The following is a 19,839-nucleotide window of genomic DNA, read 5'->3' as shown; positions in this document are numbered from 1 at the left end:
CACATTATATACACGCTGACACAAACGCCTGTCAGTGTAGTTATTAAGGCACTGAAGTGGGAGAGGCTGGGGAGAACGGGCATGGCTATACTGAGCATTAATGCGGGGGACTTTTTACCACACGTGACTTCCTAAAATAACGAACAGCCCTTACAAACAGCACAAATAGCAGATTTAATAGCAAATGTGATCAAACTTCTCAGTCAGGACAATGTATCGATCTCCACTGCACTGATAAATACACTAATGAGCCATATTAAAACCATCCATTGTGTAGATCCCGCTAAACGGCTCTGACCGATCGGTGCAACGACAGGTGATGTTTTGGGGTGCGCCGTGCTGTCTGGCTCTTTGCATTGAGTTGGTGCAGTGGATTGGCTTGTTCTGGCCCATCTTGTGGCCGAAAACAGAATCTGCAGGGAGGCGGGTTGCTTCAACAGCTTGCACTGTTTGTCATGTTCTGCAACTGTTCCTGAGGAAAACACTTGAGGTTACTGTTACTTGGAACTTGTTTATGTGGTTGATGTCTTGAGATAGCTTCCACTTGAATGCCAGGACCCAATGTTTCCCAGGTAAACCAGTGATGTGCGCTTCACCTATCACTGGTTTTAATGTTGGGGCTAATCAGTGTATCATGATTAGGGATGGGTATCGTTTAGGTGTTATCCGATACCGGTGCCAAACTGGTACTTTTGAAACGGTGCCGGTGCTTAAACGGTGCTCAAACCGGTGCTTAAAGAATGGAGAACACAAAATTGGTCCAAAAACCTCTCATGTTCAGCTGTTTGTTTGTAAAAAGATAACAATGTTAGCCTTTTCTGCATCTATAGGGCATATATGGTATCACTCTTGGCTGGAAGCAGTGCCTAAACAATGGAAAAAACACAAATTTTGTCCAAAAACCTCTCATGTTTAACTGTTTTCCACTTTTTCTTTGGTCATTTTAGCCTTTTTGGCCAGGGTGAAGGGGGTATCTGCCATCAAACAAGAAGACAGCCGCATGTAGCTATGATGATGTTTGCTAGTTCACCTTACATGCATTAATGTAATAACGTGGTTAGCCTACTCAACCTAAATTACACACGAACAACATTAAGCTACTCACGCAGAGAAGAACGGCTGCTGCTGCATCATCATCCTCATCATTTCTGCTACACTGGCAGGGCTAGGGGCCAGGACTCTCCTCTTCGGGTTTTGGGGGGATGTTGCTAACTCCGGGTCCGATAACAGGCACCACACCCGCAGTAGATGTGCTCGGTGTGAGGTCTTGCAGCAAGCTATCAAATACGGCGCATTTCTCGGCTTTTAAAAAAAACGCTATGCGTCGCCAGGTGTTTCATCAGATTCGAGGTGTTACTTCCTTTGACAGTATCACAGTATCACCTTAAAGCACTTGTTGCAGCTGCTGAGTTTGCATATTTTGCTGTGAAGTACAGCCAGACTTTTGACCGCTTCGCCTTGGGCATTTTAATCTGTAGCTCTGCTCTAAAAGAACGTACGTACCTGGACCCGCCTACTATCCTCGGAAACGTAAAATGATTGGCTAGAATCTAAAGTGTATCACAGCTCAGGAAAATAAAGCACCGAAATGTGCGCTGCTTTTCGGTCTGGTTACTACCGTTTATGTCAGAACCATACCGGTACCCATCCCTAATCATGATTATGCTTTTTTTTTAAATAGCTCAGAGAAACAATAAAGGCTTCGTGGCTGTTACAAATTCAGATACTGCAGACCTTGAACATGAGCATTTAACAGTCTTTACATTCTAAACAGTTGCAGAATTTTCATTTCCTGCATTTGTACCGAGATGAACTACTGGACGAACTGGACGTCTTGTTTTGAATTTTTTCGGTGCACCAGAAAATTAGTGACAGTTTGTTCTGGTGATTCCCACAACTGGTTGATTTGAATAACCTGTGACTTACTAGTCATGCAAGTTGTGGTTTAAAGGAAGCACTTCACAATTACAGGCTTTTCTTCACTGTGCATTAAATCCTTTTGCGATTTCCTGAGGTTAGCTCCTCTCCAGACGGGTTGTCGGTTGAATTTTTGACCTCGGTTGGTGATTATCCAGCTCGGCCACAGCACAGACTGTGGATCCTGGTTGGTTTGTTAGCTTAATAACTGCATGCTGAGGAGTTTATGACAGATGAGGGATATTTGGTTTATCCTGGTAGTCAACAAGCAGAAGTACAGGGATATATCAGACACTGCAGACTCCTTAGAAGGATTGTCCATGGAAAGAAAGTATTGCTGATATTCTTTCTTCCCGTTGAAAAATCATCCCATAATGAGTCCTAGATTCAGTTTTTATGTGATTTGTATGGGCACATAGGAATTTAGCACTGTAGAATGAGAGAGAAAGAAATGCTACATTATTTCTACTTAGATCTTTTGTAACCAAGTGTGTGAATCTAAATAATCTACATGCTAAAATGTGAACCTCCCCTTTGCAGTTAAAGACTAATTGAACACCTCAACAATGTAAAGAAATAGCAATGCTTTTTAAAATGATAATGTTAGCATGCACTCCTTGCTTTATGTCTGCATCATAATCCCCTAAATGATTCATGTATCTGGTTTGAAAAGTCCATAGTGTATACTGCTATCTTACTGTCCCACACAGGTCCAGGTAATTCACTGCTTCCTCCTCACACCCCGTTTGAGATGAAGCTCACTTTCCGCTGCTACAATAGGCAGCTCATTCTTCAGGTGAAACGAGACGAGGTGGGTTATGCTCTCAAATAACATGTCTTTGGTCCGGACCTTTTTTTTTTTTTTTTTTTTTTGAAGGGAAAAGCAAAACAAAAGGAGTACACCAGTGTAACTTCATAACAAAACAAATAAGCAGTGTGATTTATTGAAACGACTTCTTAAGAGACTCACCACTCCTTCAGGGTCCACTAGCAGTAAGTGTTTAGGGAGGCCACGGTGTAGGCCGCTTAGCACATACTGGCCAGGATTGGTAGTGCTCTCCCTTACCAGGAAATCTCCGTCCCGGCTCAGGAGTTTTTCTGCGTCTCGTCGGCTCATCCGGCTGTGGTACCAGGGCTCACGGCGAAGCTGCTCCTCGTTTGGAGCAACAGGGGCTCTGCGTCGTGGAGGGCTGGGCCACTGATCCTCCAACGCCCGACCACCTCCCACTCCTCCCTCAGCACCAGCGCCTCCAGATATAGTGGACCCGACACCACAGGCCTCGTGGAGTTTCAGGGCATCCTCAAAGGGCCCTACAGAGACGACAAAGGCGCTTGAGATGTTTCACAAGGTTTTGTTGTTTCCTCATAGTGTAGTGGTCTGCCTAACAAGCAAAAGATCCGTGGCTTGATCGTAAAAGGACGGTGTGAAAAAGGGAATTGGTGGGAATCAAACATATGAGAGAAAGTCTGGCTGTCGTTCTGTTATATATATGTCTGAAGATGTCATAGGCAGAACTTACTCATGTCAAAAAGATCCTTTTTGGGACTCTCTGGTGCCCTGGTGCCTCTGTGCCCATCAGGACCCTGCGTGAGTGAATCCAGGTTTTCCAGACTCTGGGTGTTAACATATTGATGCTCCTCATAGTCTCTGCTGCCCGGAGGCTGACCGTCAGCACACAAATAACCATCTGATGTCAAACCTAAGACAGAAAGGTGCGCACAAAATGCGTTTCATTCACTAGTTTCTGCCCCGTGCTACAGCACTGTTTGCTGCAAACGGAAACAACTGATTATATAAAAGAAAAAAAATCACAAAATGTCTCTTATAATTTCAAACTACTAAAAGTCTATTATTTTCTATATTTTTGAAAGGAAAAAGTTAATTGTCGTACCTATCTTGATCATCCTCCTAGCATCAGTCTAGTTAAAGATGATAAACAATATGAAGTATGAAGGGGGCCTCATTAAAAATGCCAAGATCCTATTTCTGTTAATTAAGAGGGCAAACGCTGAGCTCCTCTCTCCCTCAGGCAACGAGAACTGTGATGATTAGCTTTGTAATACAATAAGGATGGAAAAAAATAACTAACCTCCTTCAGAGACAATTTAACATAAATATATACACAAAACAAATCTGACAATCCTCATTGTTTAGTATGTGACTAGAAAACGTTGCAACTCATATATTTAAAAAAATAAAATCCTTCATTTAAAAACCTGTTTGAAATCCCCCAGTTAAGTACATCACCTCTATATAACAACTGTATTATAAAAACGAATCTAAAAGGTCCCAATGTTTTAGCTGTTATAGCTGCTCCCCGCCACAGGATGTCTCACCTGAGCTGCAGGTTGTCTCCGTGTCCCAGTGAAGCTCATAACACAGCTGACCAGGCTGGTGAGACGCTTGATCTCTCCTGGCTGGTGAGCTCATCTGCTAACACATAATCACACCACAAGAACACAACCTAAACACATCTGGATCTGTATAACCAAGAACTCTCGTCTCGTGTCCCTGCATAATGTAGTTTCGAAGCACTCTATTTGAAACATTAGCTGCAGGATGTCACCCTGTTGTGAACAAGTTGCAACAAACGGGGCGATGGGTCCTTTCACCTGATAGGCTACAGAGAACCCAAGGCTCTTTGTGTAATCGTATTTGTCTTAGGCAATTATGCTGCAGGCACAGTTATGAAGTATATTTTCATGATCCTCTGCTTTAATTCCATGTAACGATATGAGGCAGGAGCATGAAATCACATCAGTCACCAGTTCACGAGGGAGAAGTCAGAGAGTTCTGTTCTAAACATTAATCCAATACTTCATGATAATGACCAGATGTTTTAGTTCAGTCTATAGTACAAGCATGCAGGTTTTACAGTTTTACACAAAAATGCACCGGAGGTCTTCTCGATGAAATTAAGGCTATGTCCACACGTACCCGGGTATTTTTGAAAACGCAGATTTTTCTATGCGTTTGCACCTTTCATCCACACGTAAACGGCGTTTTTGGTAACTGAAAACGGAGATTTTTAAAAACTCCGGCCAGGGTGGATATTTTCTAAAACTCCGTTTTTGCATTTAGGTGTGGACGAGAAAAACGGAGAAAACGCAGCGTCAAAGGTGTGCGCCTTTTTTGACGTCACACTGTGCGCCACGTTATTGTTTCGGTGAAATTCATTTCTACAATACTGTTACTGTTAATTGTTCTCTCTGCGGTGTTTAAATGCTTACATATACACACACAGTTACTGTCCCTCCACACATACGACTCGGTTCTGCTTCTATGCCCCAACTTTGTTTACTTTTTCCCGCCGAGGCTTCTAGACTTCTGATTGGCCAACATTTCTACACAGTTAGGAATATAGCGCCACCTGCTGCTTTGGCATGTTCCTAGCAGCGTTTTCCTTCATTTCTGCCTTTACGTGTGGACAGGATTATTTTTTAAAACGAAAACGGAAAATCTCAGTTTTCAAAAATACCCGTGTACGTGTGGACATAGCCATAGAGAAGCAGAAATACACCGTACAAATAGAAAAATATAAATACACAACATGCAATTACCTCAAAACTGGATTCAGCTACAGTAGAGCTAAGGCTACCATATCAACATGCAGAGCCTGATTTAACAGTATTTCTATAGCCATGTCAGGACACTCACCTGAACTCCTGTCTTGCTCTGTGGTTGAGTGTGCATGTGACCAAGGAGGGTTCCACTGGGCCTGAGTCTGGAGTCTACTACACCTCCAACAGGAGGCTCCTTCCCTGGAATACGGTTATAGTAATCCGGCTCAGAGAAGTCCTCATCATCCCTCCAAATTGGTTCTTCTGTCCTGGCAGACCTGAGGAGAAATGAGTGTAAGTCTGACAACAGAACTACAGGTCCAAATAAAGACAGCAAAAAACAGTATTTTAACCACAACTTCCAAATATGATTATGTATTCATTTCTATAATGATGTTAACACTACAGCATTAATTTGAGGAGGAAATTGGCGTTCTTAAATTGATTTGTTCTGATCAAGTAACATCTCCACATCCGAAATTGAGAAGATTTGTTTATTTGAAACCAGGAAGAAAAAAACTGCTTGTCTGGAGTTATTCTGGTGACTGCAGTGGCATCTCATATGTGAGAAAATCTATGTATTTACAACACTGTGAGCCTGATTTTGAAGAAATACAAGAACAAAGTATCACATCTCCGTGTAATAAATAAGAAAGAAATCTGAGAACTCTAAACTAGATCAGGTTGGTGGTGGCTAAGCTCTTTCTGCTGGATGCTTAGAATAGAATAGAATAAACCTTTATTATCCCACGGATGAGAAATTTCGGTGTTACAGAGCTCTTACAGCAAGTGAAAGTAAAATATAAAAGGAAGACACAAGGTAGTCCTATATACACAATAGGGCTGCCACGATTAGTCGACTAGTCACGATTACGTCGACTATCAAAATCGTCGACGACTGATTTAATAGTCGACATGTCGTTTGAAGCTTTGTAAGATCCCAAAAGACGCAGGAACGAGTAGTAGGATTTAAGAGTGTAATAATGGACTGAAACAGAAGATGGCAGCACTGCATGTACAAGGATGCCAGCTGCCGTTAAACCCCAAAGAAGAAGAAGCTGTGTCCCAGAATTCATAGCGCAGCCCAGCTCAGTTTCCAACAATGGCGGCAGCTAGTTGGTTTTAATAATACACTTATTATTCTTTCTGGGTCACAAAATAAAGTTTAACATATTTTCAGGCGAGAATGTAGCTGTGTAAACCTCAAATATCTGCTCAGTTTATCAAGACACCACATATTTTCAAAAGCGCTCCAACGTTTTCGAGACGTCTGTTACCCACTAGCTCGATAGCTAGCCGGGGGCTAGGCTCACTAGAGCCGTGAGAACACCGGACTCCGCCAAATCGTTTTCAAACCCACCGCTGTCTTTTGCTACTCAGGTTAAATATATATAAGTCACTTAGATAACTTAAAAATGTTATTGTTTGGCTTTTTTTTTGTATTTTATTTGTTCCTGAGTAAATTGGTTTGACTGAGATTAAAGTTATAGTTTTTACACAGCTGAATAAACATCAAGCAGACAGCTGATTATCAGAAGTGTGAGATGCTGGAGAATTTACTCCGGTGTCCTGTTATATTTTAGATAGCAAGGAGTTTATTAAACTTCACTGAAACAATCTGCAAATTTCATTAGAATTTAATAAACTATCATCTTGTCTTTATTTTTAGTTAGCACATACCTTAAACACTTAAAGCTGTAAGCTAGTGATAGTTATATAAGATCAGATGCTGCTGGTGCAATAAGCTGTAGTTTTACGTCCAATGGATGATGATCTGATTAGTGACTAATCGCAAAAATAATCGGTGACTAGTTGACTATCAAAATAATCGTTTGTGGCAGCCCTAATACACAAGCAACCGAAGTTTGTATATACAGGTATATACAGGTAACAATGTACAGAATATGTATAGAAAGATAGAAAAATTGTACAGAGATATGTATAAAATGTGCAGTAAACAAACAAGCTGCTGGTCAGAATGCTTGGGAGGTGTACAGTCCTGGGAGTCTTAAACTGAAGTGTTTTTTGGTGCTTTTGTTACATGAAGTCAACATACTAGATTTTTCTATTTGACACGTTGGGATAATTCATGAGTCATTATCCCACCGCTTCACCGATGTCACTGATTTTAAGGAGAGTAACAAAAACTCTTTTTCATCCAGTTAAGTACGTGAGAAGTGGCAGGACTTTCTGTTACCTCTCCACAGATGTCATGGTTTTTGGTGGACTGTGCAGATACTGTTTGAACTGCAGCTCGAAGGCTTGGCCGAGGGTACTGATGACACTTTGGGCTAAACCATCTGAGCACTCCAGGATATGACATGCTGAAAGAAAAAGAGAGAGAGCGAGTGAGGAGTTAAAAAGTTGCCACGAGCTATTCAAACTCTCGGAACAGCAATGAGCCAATAGTTTATTGGCGTCTACATATGTGGATTTTTAAAATATTCATATTTTTTAAGACATCAGCAAACACAATGTTTATTAGCCATTTAATTTCCAACAAAGTTTATTTTGTGGTGCAATAGGCTGATATTTTATAACAATACTGGTTTACGATACCGGCATATTACGACATTTTATATACTTTAGTTTTTTTTAATAATTGTGATGTTTAAAAATGAAATACTAATATGTTTACAATGCAAATGCTAAAATCAAATCATCAATATTGCTAATAAAATATTGTTTTTAAATGATTTTGTACTGTTTTTGTTACAGTCTCACCCACCCTAAACCCATAATAATTGTAATTAAGCCACAGACAAACCACATAATACAGTTAGAGGTGGAATCAAAGCAATTTTAAGAAAAACTGTCTATAGATATCACAATAGTAATGTTATAATCCCCAGTAATAAAAGGCAACACTGACAGCAGTACTTTAGAACATACCTCTCTGGTTCACTGGGTCTTTGGACACGTATGCAACATAATCAGGTGTGTCCTGCAACATATTAGTTTGGGGGGAAAATCAGCTCGATAAATCAAAACCATCAGTAATTTTTTAAGCTTGAGACTGTTAACGATTAATTCAAGTCGTACATGTTTGCGTAGGCAAAATGTTCATTCCAACAATTTAATGGAGAGTAAATGTTAAATGCTGCACTCACCGTGTCTCCCCCAGAGGCAAATGAGATGGACTGCAAGGGATGATGAGCTATCACCTGAAAGAGAAAGGAAGCCATTCGTTATTTTGTCAATGAATGTACAGTACTGTGTAAAAGTTTTGACCCACCCCTCATTTCTTCATATTTTGCTTCCAAGGAGCTAAAATATATTTGAATTCTTTTAAAGTGGTCTTGAGCAACAGCCCTCCAGGTTTTCTGAAAGTCTTTCAAAGTTTTTCTTTGGACATTTGCTGCTTTTTAACTGTTTTCATGTTTTGTTTTTTATTTGTTTAGTCACCTAACTCTGGCCTATTAATCATTCAAGCATAAAAAAGGCGCCTAACTCAAGCGATGAACCTGTTGTATCTACACATAATGGACAACTGGGCAAAGTCCCAATTAAAGGTTAAAGGTTTGACTCTGTACCTCACAAAAGTGGTATTTATTTATAATATTCACATAGGAGTGTAAAATTGTTCACTACAATCTTCCAACAAAGAATTTGTTTTTTATCTCATCAGTGATTTCACACATATTTTACCCAGTGATTAACAGTTAAAAAAATATGCTAATATGCTGTGTAAAGCTAAGCAATAGGAATAAAGACAAATGCAAAAATAATAGCACATCATAAAGGTCTTAATCACATTGTGGTCATGCAAGTACATTCGCCACCTTAAATAAGTATCAGCTAACCTGTCGTGTGGTAGGAATGAGCAGATTAATACCATCGATGGAAATATTGACTGCGATGCTCATGCCTGCAAATCGTAGGTTACTCTTCCCCATGACTGACTGCAGAGCTTTGTTTGGAACCTACAAAATAAAGGACGCAATGAAAATTACAGTTATATAGTTTCAGTTACCAGATAAACAGCCGCATGGAGCAGCAGCAGTCCGTTCTACCATTTGTTGTTATTTTAATACATATTGTGTGTTAGAGGTGGGAATCACCATACATCCCACGATACGATATTATTGCAATTTTTAAAAATATTTTGTGATATTCAGATTCTGTACATAAAGGTAAACTTTATCAATATTCATTTTATCTAATATCAAAGTCTCACACTCAGTCTTTCTCTCATTTCAGTTTGATTGTTGACAAACTGAACGGTTTGTATTACAGTCTAGTCCAACTTAACTGAATCAACCATCTGGTACAATTATAGCTATTCTGAACTATGCAGTTTATGAAAACTGTGCAGCCCCTTCAGCAACTGAAGAATTTGAAAGTAAATTAAAACAAAATATAATTTTACATTAAATAAAAAAGTTTTACACTTAATTAAAATAAAACACGTCTTAAATTAAAATAAGTAAACTGTCATGTTTATTGCTGCCATAAAAAAGTTAAACACATTTGGACAGTGAAGGAATGTCAGGATTCTTGCTCAGAAAAAGGATCAACATGCTCTGAAGTCAGAGCACAAAAACCTTTTTTGTAACAAAATATCGATTTCTGTTGTCCCTGTATCGATACATTATTAGCAAACAAAATATCACCATGCTACACAGTATCGATTTTTTCCCCCACCCCTATTGTGTGTATATAAAATTACTATTGACTGCTTGTCAAAAGTACTGCATGTATGTTAGAATTATAAATTACTGTTAACCTTCTTCCTCCAAGCCCCCTTTCCACCTGGCACAGCTTCGCACAGTCTGTTGATGGCTTCCCTAAAGAGAAACACGAAGAAAGATTTCAGATCAGACTAAAGACGAATATACTGGTCACTGATTATCAGCCATTTGTAATAATAATATTTAATGTATAAATCATATGGACTCGTGTTGTCTGTGCAAAAATACAGAAAACTGAGTCACAACACAAAATGCCGCCCCACAGTAATGGAAAACATTAGGTTAAACATGAACAGACCTTTTCCCTTCCTCCAAACAAATCGTAGTTCAAAGGTCACGAAAATAGATAAGAAAGTCACAACATTCTTATCTAGCTTTACTGTTAATGTTGGAAATGTTAACCCGAGAAAGAAAACAATAACAGTATTCATCTGTCGATGAATAATTTGGGAATTTAAATTCCCAAATTATGGGAGAATAAACAGCATCAGATGAAGAAAATAAAAAGTAAATAGTCTATAAGACCTCTTTAGGGCATTAGCATTAGCATTTATTTTCTGCAGTGCAATTCTCCCCGCACATTTGTTACAAGTTGGCGATAAAACTGATATAACTCCCGGGAATGACTGCCTAATGGGCATTTAAAGGGTCTGTCCCCGTGTGAGCGTGATGGCACGGCTGAGCCATAAAGTGGATTTGAGGCGGGAGCTCACATGCTCTCTGCCAGGGGACAGTGGGAACAATCAAGAACCGAGCTGCCCCTATCAAGTGGCTCGTAAATATTTAAAAAGCAGCGTCCCGGGCCCCATCTCGAGTAAAAGTCTTCTCAGGGATTTTTGAAAAACACCACAATGTTCAAATGACTCATGCTGATGATAGAGCAGAGGGAGGAAGAGGAGGAGGAGGAGACAGAGGAGGGGGGAGAGATGAGCTGTTGTTTTCGACTACAATAAAATGCTGCACCTCGTTTCACTCATTTTGCAGTTAAACGGCAAAAAACACAGAGAGGACTGTTAAGAGAAAGCACCTTCTTTAAATCCTGGAGCTGAATTACATTTTTGAAATACTGGAAGCTACTGACTGTTTCGTTGTGGTCTTCCAGGACTAAATCAAGTTGTGTATAAGTCAGGAAGCTGAAGAATGGCCTGTTCTGAATGGATATGTAAGCCTTACTGTGCTGCCTTTAAATGATATCCAGCAATTCACATACACACATATCACGACCCAGGAACAAAAGCCTTGTGTTGTTAGCATCATGGAGGACTTGAACCTATTTTGAATTTTTAAAAAATGCCTTTTGTGAGCTTCTAGGTGAAAAGGGCCCCTCTGACCTTGACCGAGGGGTAAACACACTTAAACGGGACTTTAAAATCAACCACGACAGGAATGCAAACAAAAAACATTCATCATTGCTGGAAATAATCATGACTCAGTCAGTCACATAAAAACAAGACCAGACATCTTACTCTCTATGGCTACTCCCAGTGCAAACATTTTGTTTTGCTGCTTTGTTTTGGACATCTTCCTCCTCCTCCTCCCCCCTCAAGAAGTTACAGCCGCAGACATTATCCAGCAGGGTGCGTTCATGGGGACCACTGCAGCTTTCTACAGTCATTAACGAACATCATCAATAATAGATCTCCCTCTCCATCACTCCATCTCTGCTACCTCCTCCCCCCTGCACTTAAGCCTCGGATGCACGGTGGGCTCAGATTACCGCCGATCGATTTGTGCAGGAGAGAGGAGAGGGTGAGAGACAGAGAGCGAGGCAGACAGGGAGGGAGTGGGGAAAAGGACTTCTCCCATGAGGTTGAGGACTGCAAAAAATCCCTGTTTTTATAACAATAACATGACGTGTAGGGCATAAAAACACCAAGACACAGACATAGTAAGGCCCTGAGGCATAGTTTAATGTGTAACCTTCTGGCCTTTGATGCCATTGAACACAAATACAGCAGCTCTGTTTATCTATTAACAGTCCCACACTATACTGCTGTCTTCATGCATTTAGTTCTTGCAAGTGCATGAGTTATTGGACAGCTCCACTGCAACGGGAACTTGAAATTCAAAGTTGTGGCTCTTGATCAAAAAAGACTAATGTGACAAGTGTAAATATATTGGCCATGCTAAAGTAAAAAAAAAAAAATATATATATATATATATCCATCCATCCATTCGCTTCCGCTTATCCTTTTCAGGGTCGCGGGGGGCGCTGGAGCCTATCCCAGCTGTCATAGGGCGAGAGGCGGGGTACACCCTGGACAGGTCGCCAGTCTGTCACAGGGCCAACACACAGGGACAGACAACCATTCGCACTCACATTCATTCGCACCTAGTGGCAATTTGGATTATCCATTTAACCTATCCCCACAAGCTGCATGTCTTTGGACGGTGGGAGGAAGCCGGAGTACCCGGAGGGAACCCACGCAAACACGGGGAAAACATGCAAACTCCACACAGAAAGACCCCGGCCTGATGGTGGAATTGAACTCAGGACCTTCTTGCTGTGCGGCAACAGTGCTAACCACCGTGCCACCGTGCTGCCCTATATATATATATATACACATATATTAAACTACACTACACATCTACACTGGCAGATATGACGGTTACCAGCTTACCTTGTCACTTGAGTGCGTGTGGTGAAGTCCAGGGATCGCATTGATTTCAGCACCTCAATGCATCCCATGTACTGTAAAGAAAAAACCAAAGGGAGAAAAATCAGTAAAATCTAAGTTAAATACCTTATTTTTAATTTAAAAATAAACTAATGAAGTGTTCGAATATGTTTTATGATCTGAAAAGATAATTGACTGAAACTATTCAAAAATACAGAACTATAAACATGCGCTGCATTTAAATTAAGTTTGTATTTTAACTACACCACAACACTTCCAGAAAGAGATGTCACGTTCACGATAGACTATACTCTGTTGGTATATGTGATTACTTTCAACAGTAATCTAAATCAAATCCCCATATAGCCCATTAATGTAGTGTCCTCCAGTGGGAAGGTCCCAGCTGAGCAGCTTCCTAATGCCCGTCAGGTTGGGGTGCTAATGGCACTGTGACTGGATTAGCAGCACTCAGAGCTCCAAATCATGGATAAACTGCAGCTTCTCAGCCCTCTGGGGGACGTGAGTGTGTTTGTGTAAACAATCAGCATGTGAGTACGCCCTCTACTTCTTATTTGCATATCTGTGTGGTTATCATGAAAAGATGAAGTGGTGAACGAATTGCTTGGCATTTGTTTGCCTGCCATAATCAGTCTCTAAAAACCAACTCAACTCAAATGGACCAATACGGCAATGCCATGATGATCCATTTGGCAAAATAAATCCATTGGGTATCCTTGTTGGTCTTCAGACAACAATTCTGACGGCTAAGAACCAAATGGGACAGGCAAAAAAATAAATAAATAAAAAAAATAAATAAATAAAAATAAAAAGAAATAATAATAATAATAATAAAAATAATATACACACATATATATATATATATATATATATATATATATATATATATATATATATATATAAAAAAATAAAATAAAAAAAATAAAAACCAACTCGGAGATAATAACTCATTTAAAAAAGCTTCTACCATCTACCACATTCTTGCTGCATAGGTAAATAAACCCATGAATACATAAAAACAACAGATGCGGCATTGAATATTAATAATTACAATTTTTTCCTGTTTTTTGCTACACTGATTGAATCGCAGCCTCCTTAGAAACACGTGACACTCATCTTAAATGCAGCACATCGCATTGGGGATGTAAAGCACAGCTCTTTGTGAAACTTATTTGGAGAGACGGAGAGAGAAACAGAGTGGGACCTCTGAGCCAGAGAACATAACGAGCTCGCTAACAAGATTTGGACATGAGGGACGTCTTCCATCAGAGAAATTGTCCCTCTCTTTTTTCTTTCCCCTCTCTCTTCCAATGCTTCCATTGTCACAAACTCAATCTACTGATGCAACATCCCTACTTCCATCACCCTATCTGTACTCTTGTCCTTTTGGCCAAGTCTCTTGCACACTATTGCCATGACTACAGGGACGTAGACTTTCCAAGACACATTCCTTAGAAATTTAATAACATTAGCATGTCCTCTTTAGCCGTGTTTTGCTGTAGCGGCTTCCTTTGGCATAAATAATTGCCAAATTATATCGTTTGTCACTGTAAAAGATTTTCCAAAAGAAGTTTATTAGCCAATGTGATCAGACTTTACAACAAAACAACAGCCATGTAGTAAAGGATGATCAGATAAAAGTATGTGATTAGTTACGCTCTATTCCTGGTTAACTGCACACTACGCAGAGCATATTCGAAAATACATGACAGTAAAATTACAACAACTCAAGTCTACGGACCCTTCTAGAAACTGCATCAATTAGCAACAGGCAATCACATTGCAAATATTTATGCTTCGCTTTGATAGTGAAATAAGTGAATAGCACAAAATAGAAACAGTTTGGCTCTCTCTCTGCAAATGATTTAGCAGAAGCAGTGTTTTGATGGTCGGTGCAAAATCCCGACTAGCAGAGACGGCAGATGCGGGCCAGACACAGATCTTGACGTGGCTATGCAGCGAGAGAGAGCGAGAGAGAGCGAGTAAGAGCATTGCTAAAAATCTGATTTGTGTCTTTCCCAGCAGAGGAGTGGATATGTATGAATATGTGAGTGAGAGAATGAGAGTCGCTCAGCATAGTGGCCGTGCTACTTAAAAATGGCACTGTGCAGCAGAAATCAACCGCCACTCTGACACTAATGCATGCAGAGACTACGCCTCCCTGCATAGATTTACCATTGAAATGCATGCTGTGCATACATGTCTCCTGAAGTACTACGTCGAGAGGCGTGAAACGCGTTCAAACGCTGGCTCTTTCAGGTCATCTGCAATAGTCAGAGGGCAGTTTCTGATGACAACAACAAGCTGTTAAAAGCCTGGTCCCATCATTAATATGATTATGAGTCAGATATGAAAAGAGCACTTGTTATACTTTTCAGAAAGCCCTTCCTGGCTGTGAGAGCTCATATGTAATCAACATCTGGACTGCTCCCACACAGATCCGACCATCCTCTTCCACATCATATGATGCAAATGACTGTGATTAAATGTAATTGAATATGGGAATGAATGGTGCCTGTATAATGTTATTAGAAAGCGTGCTTGGGCCCCAGTCTGGGCTAATCAAGAGTCATGTCATTAGTTTGAGGAGGAGGAGAGCACGGGGGCAGAGGTGAACAGTTATGGGGGATTGCTGAGGGGACATCGAGCACTCTGCTCGATGGTAGCCCTTTGTAAACACAGCGAGCTCGGATTGACAACAAGATTTCTTTGAAACTCAGATTTATCTGTATCATTTGAAATGATCACATTCATTTCTATATGTATCAGTTTATTTTGATACAAATTTACAGAATAATAAAAATTATTTTCATGATAATGAAATAAACATTCGGTATCGACTATCCTGAGATGCTGTAAATAACATTTTATGGGTAAAATCATAATAATTCATTGCACACAAGAACGTAAACAATCCCGAAACAAAACAAAGAGCAACCACTCCCACAAGCTTGCAGTGGGAGCTTACAATCAGACGTAAGTTACAAGCTCTATAAATACAGATTCTCATTGTTTAAGTACAGTATGATAAATTCTACCTTTGGTAAACAGTGCAGCTGAACCACAATCCTTTCTACAGTCTGTACACATAATTTCATGGTTTATCTCTCTCCACCCTGACGCCTGCATGCTGTCTGCCAATGAGCAACGCTCAGCCATCTATCTGGATTAAATTATGTATTCCCCAGTCTTCCCACATGAGCTGCATAACAAACTGCCTGATAGTGAGGTGTCCTTTTGTCTTCTACGCAGTCAGAGAATATTTAAGTGGGGTCATATATTTAATATTCTGCAATTATCTTGTTCTCTTTACTCATTGATGAGTACCTGACAAAAGTTACTGCATGTTTCCTTCGGTTGTTTTTTATTTCTTTGAAGAAAATAAAAAAGTGCCAGCTAGCTTACCCTGACAATGTAGGACGCTCCTTGTCCTACTATCTTTCTGTCAGGGTGCAGCCAGCCTTGAGAGGGTTTGTGGATGAAGCTGCCCTTCTGGTTGAAGTCCTCTCCCCCAAGCCACATGCCTTCGACCCTTGTGCTGCGCGTCATTCCTGATCTGAAGTTGCTGGAGCCACCGGGGCTCGCCATGACCTCTGCGGCTCCAAATACGTGCCCCCCTGGACTGGCAGAATTTGCCGCCGCTACTGCTCGCTGCCCCCGAATGGCCTGTAGGGAACAAGGAGTGACACACACCGGGTCACAGGAGTTAAGCACTGCTGCAAGGCTCGCCACTGGGCCGCTGGCTGAGGATCCACCACCGGGCCTGTGTGATGATGAAGAAGACGCGACAGAGGCCTGGGAAGTAGCTGCCGCTGTCTTGCCCGAGTCCTTGCTAGAATTGGAGCTGGAACTGGAGTTGGATGGACTCCGGCTAAGCAGGGAGTTGGAGAATTTCCACTGAGGCATCTTAGGAATGAGCATGCAGAAGGTTGTCGTGGCATCTTGTTCCCCATCCAGGCAAGGAGAGTCGGCCAAGGCCATAGCCCCAGCAGAGGAGGAGGACCTGGCGCTGGGATCCAGGGGAGGCAAAGGAGGCAGAGGAAGGCTTGGCGTGGAGGAGGGAACCACTGGTGTGGCCACAACTTTGCCGCTCATGGCTAAGCTCTGCATTAGGTCGTCGGAGGAGGTCACAGACTCATTGCGAAAGCGGTCATACTTTGGCTTAAGGAGCATGCCCGGAGTAGCCGCCTGAAGCAGGACCTGTGAGTGGGGGTAACTGCCACAGGATGGAAGAAGAAGGGGAAAGGGGGAAGGGGAGGGGGAAAGGTGCAAAGAAGGAGAAGAAGAAAACTAGCAGGAAAATCTTGTTGTCTTATATCCTTGTCAAAGTCAACTGAATGCTGTCTGGTCCTCTCCCGTTCACACACACACACTGTCCCGCTCTCATGCTGCTCTCCTCACTGAGCTGCCCGCTCCCTCTCCCTGCCTTAGGCAAGCTGTGCTCCCAGTCTTGCTCTCTCTCTCTCCTCTCTCTCTTCGGATGATGTCATCGGTCTATTAGCCCTGCCCAGCTGCTCTCAGACTGTATTAGCTAAAACACATCTGCCTGAACCACCCGGCTCCCAGACACACGTACACACTGACACTACAGAGCACCTGTGTTTCTACATAAAAGACATTCAGCAAGGCAGTAATTGGAGCCAGTAATCATTACATTTTGGAATCTACTCCTCAAATGAACTCGATGCCAGCATTTGACCTCAGACAATAAAAAAACAGTGATATTAAGATTATAAAAAAGGCTGCATTGCTTTTACGACGGTCAAAATATGACTGAAATAAAACGATACATCCATCCACTTAACCACTTATCCAGCTGGGATCCCAGCTAACACTGGGCGAGAGGCTGCAAACATCCGAAGCATCTTGCCCATCCGTTGTCAGTTCATTATCATTTGGAATTTTTCTTATCTATAGATTTTCTGTTTATTTTATTTTTTATCTATGCCTTCTGTATTTCAACTGTCTCTGCATTTTGATAACTAACACAAAATAATGTCCTTAATTTAAATTCACATGTTCAAAAAGTAACCAACACTACACAAATGCACAGCAACAGAAGAACAAAGCTCTAGAACTAGCTATATTGAGATATAAAGTTAAAATATTTAAGAGGGGATTGAGTTTGGATGTTGATGAATATCAGAAAATTTCCTGTCCATTTAGTTAAAGTGAATTTTGTATGATTTGATGTATGCTTATAATTGATCCTGGTTATAGGCAAAGACTTCACAAAGAAAACAATGCAGCCACTCTCCTAAGGGACTCCATCTCTAAAAACATCCACCCTATTCCATCTGCCTGAATTCCCTTCCCATCTCCCTCCCAACCGTCTCCCAAGAGAACAATCAGCCATCTCAGCAAGATCCTTTTAGCTGCTCTCTCTTTTTCCCTTTCCCCCGTTCAATCTCTTTCCTACTTCTCTCTCGCAACTGCATTCCTCCGTCTTACACAAAGGCAACAGAAGGTACGCATCAGGAGTCAGGATTCTCTGTGAGAAACATAAAGCGAGTTAAACGATGATTTTCAGTCGAATCACGTAAACAGGTAAAGCAGTAAAAAGGATAGTGACACAGAAGACAGAAGGAAAACCTATTCCCCAAAACAAGTTTCTAGAAATATATTGTGTCTAACCCAACACGCTGTCATGCCAAAAAGCTGAAGAAAGGTCTGTAATTCACAGGATTTCTACAGCGCTTCAGAGAATCTGGAGAACCTGGAGACCGTGGCATTTATCCAACACCGACTCTAGAACAACTACAGTAAACAAACTACAGTCCAATTCATTCAGAACAATAGTAACAAGATAAGAGATTATACAGGCATGCGACTGACACATTTGCAATCTAAAAGTTAGAAAGAAGCATGGATCTTACCTGTGTCAGGCTCTGAGAAAGCTGCTACATGACCACTGCAGTGGTTGTTTGCTAGAGTATAAAAAGTTACTGATAAACCAGATGTAATCGATGCATGTTGACAGATGCAGTAGCCTTTCTCGGTATTTTCTGTTCCCCATTTTCCCTGGCAAAACAGTGTCATGTATAAAATTAAAGTGTTCATGTTATTTCCTCAAACTCTTACTTCCACTTTCATTCTACAAATAATACCAATTCCAATTTAATTCACACATTTTTTTCTCTGTATGTCAAGAGTTAACGGATTTACCTCATGAATTTACATATACAAGTGGAACAAATCCTGCTCTGAATAACACACCACTCATTAGCAGCCACTGACACAACCTAATACAACAAAACTTCATAAGGTACCTGCAGCACAGAACATTTAAGCTGTTATTTGGTTAAAATGTAAAATGAGTTCGCAGTAAGTTAGTAGACTGAGAATATAATGCTATTTATACAAAACATATATATAAAATTTGGCTATGAAAGTTGGGTGTAGACGACCTGCAGCTTGACTGTACTGTTTAATCACTTACTGATGATGCTGATGGATGCTTCTCTAAATATTTTTGCCATATTCACTTTCAGTGTTCTATGACCAAAGTGCTTTTTAAAAATAATAAAATTTATGTAGTCATGCTAAGTGTTCATATTCCCATGCTGTTGTGAATACACCACAGGTCGAACAGCAAGTATAGAAGTGAATCATACATACGATTTCACCCCCAGTGGATACATCGCCAACCTTGTGTACTTTTCTCCTGAAAGTTTACCCTCCGTTGTCAAACTCCGGCTCGTCTACGTCAAAAGTACTCTCTTGCAGAAGACCAACTACGTAGCAGAGATAATTGAGAGCCGAAGATCTTTTACTGTGTCAACTTCTCAACATATCTGACAAAAAGACCACGAACTTTTCAAAATACATCACAAACCTTGGGTTTAAAAATCAAAAACGTATTTTTTTTAAAATCAGATATAACTATTCCTAATATACAGTTAAATGTACAAATTCTATCGCGATAGCGCTTCGCCACAAGGCTTGTGTTTTCCCCGCGGAGGGAGTCATCTTTCTTTGAATAGACGATCCTGTTAAGTCCGCGTGCTGCTGCTTTAACCAATCAGGAGAGTGCG

General features: G+C 40.8%; 1 protein-coding gene across 6 annotated transcripts; it reads right to left on the bottom strand.

Moving 5' to 3' along the window:
- Nucleotides 1–150: 150 nt before the first annotated feature.
- Nucleotides 151–19,804, bottom strand: shc2 (SHC (Src homology 2 domain containing) transforming protein 2). Of its 6 annotated transcripts, none has more exons than XM_085150413.1 (14): nt 18,682–19,804; nt 16,211–17,021; nt 12,791–12,861; nt 10,205–10,265; nt 9,282–9,401; nt 8,589–8,642; nt 8,371–8,422; nt 7,676–7,802; nt 5,576–5,756; nt 4,255–4,351; nt 3,438–3,617; nt 2,888–3,228; nt 2,616–2,767; nt 151–2,346 (listed from the first exon to the last, which is right to left on the bottom strand). In XM_085150413.1, exons 2-13 carry the CDS (start codon nt 16,976–16,978, stop codon nt 2,639–2,641), a joined length of 2,181 nt encoding a protein of 726 aa, XP_085006539.1. In that variant the 5' UTR covers nt 16,979–17,021; nt 18,682–19,804; the 3' UTR covers nt 151–2,346; nt 2,616–2,638. The 6 variants fall into 6 exon arrangements, with proteins under 6 accessions (XP_085006539.1, XP_085006542.1, XP_085006538.1 ...); XM_085150416.1 differs by having other exon boundaries at nt 16,211–16,471; XM_085150412.1 differs by having other exon boundaries at nt 16,211–18,826; nt 19,245–19,804.
- Nucleotides 19,805–19,839: the final 35 nt, after the last annotated feature.

The sequence above is a fragment of the Neolamprologus multifasciatus genome, chromosome 23 (genome assembly GCF_963576455.1).
Source record: "Neolamprologus multifasciatus chromosome 23, fNeoMul1.2, whole genome shotgun sequence".
NCBI lineage: Eukaryota > Metazoa > Chordata > Actinopteri > Cichliformes > Cichlidae > Neolamprologus > Neolamprologus multifasciatus.
Note: the sequence above shows the minus strand (reverse complement) of the source record. Positions and strands in the feature narration are given on the sequence as shown.

What these genes read in the sequence shown, in the direction of transcription:
- shc2 (XM_085150414.1), bottom strand. Translation starts at nt 16,978, where the DNA reads ATGCTCCTTAAGCCAAAGTATGACCGCTTTCGCAATGAGTCTGTGACC. An exon ending in ACACGCACTCAAGTGACAAG is followed by an intron (nt 10,266 to 12,790) that starts GTAAGCTGGTAA and finishes GTTTCTCTTTAG; the next exon opens with GGAAGCCATCAACAGACTGT. An exon ending in ACCATGACATCTGTGGAGAG is followed by an intron (nt 5,757 to 7,675) that starts GTAACAGAAAGT and finishes ATTTCTCCTCAG; the next exon opens with GTCTGCCAGGACAGAAGAAC.